The 590-nt window shown below is 70.0% G+C and overlaps 1 protein-coding gene across 1 annotated transcript in view; it reads left to right on the top strand.

The window, feature by feature from the left end:
• Positions 1-590, top strand: part of EVPL (envoplakin) — a 19,075-nt gene that overhangs the window by 9,145 nt on the left and 9,340 nt on the right. Inside the window, 3 exon segments of the mRNA XM_015559211.1 lie at positions 16-76; positions 133-246; positions 492-588. Coding sequence (XP_015414697.1) covers positions 16-76; positions 133-246; positions 492-588 — 272 coding nt within the window.

The raw sequence follows: 590 nt of genomic DNA, 5'->3' as shown, positions 1-590 counted from the left end.
GGGTCTGCCTGGGAGACGCGGGGCAGGGGCAGGCTGCGGGCCCACACTGGCTCTGTGGGGTCCGAGGCCTTGCCTGGCCTGGCGTCTGTGTGGGGTTGGGGGATTGAGGGAGGAGGGGCGTCCTTCTCTGAGCTCCTCCTCCATCCAGGCTGGCTGCGGAGCTGCAGGCCCTGAAGCAGAAATTGGCCACAGTCCAGAGCCGCCTGAAGGCCAGCGTTACAGAGCCCTGCCGGCCTGGCCAGCAGGGTACTGAGGGCTGCCGGGCGGGGGGCGGGGGGCAGTGGTGGCCCTGGGTTAGGGAGGTCTGCTCTGGGGATCCCATCTCCTGTTGGCAAGTCCCTGGGCCAGTCCCTCCCTCAGTGAGGCCCTGACACCCACTTCCCGCCGTACCCCGCACGCATGGGGCCCCTGTGGCACTCAGGGAGGAGCCCCTCGGACAGATGGACAGAGGCAAGGTGGGCCCTGCACCCTCACAGCCCCTGTGCCCCCAGCTCCGACGGGCCCGGCCACGGCTGACCCGCAGGCCCAGAAGCTCCTGACGCAGATGACCCGGCTGGACGGGGACCTGAGGCAGATAGAGCGGCAGGTGC

The sequence above is a fragment of the Myotis davidii genome, unplaced genomic scaffold (assembly GCF_000327345.1).
Source record: "Myotis davidii unplaced genomic scaffold, ASM32734v1 scaffold274, whole genome shotgun sequence".
NCBI lineage: Eukaryota > Metazoa > Chordata > Mammalia > Chiroptera > Vespertilionidae > Myotis > Myotis davidii.
The sequence above is the reverse complement of the archived record's forward strand: the minus strand, read 5'-3'. Positions and strand labels throughout refer to the sequence as shown.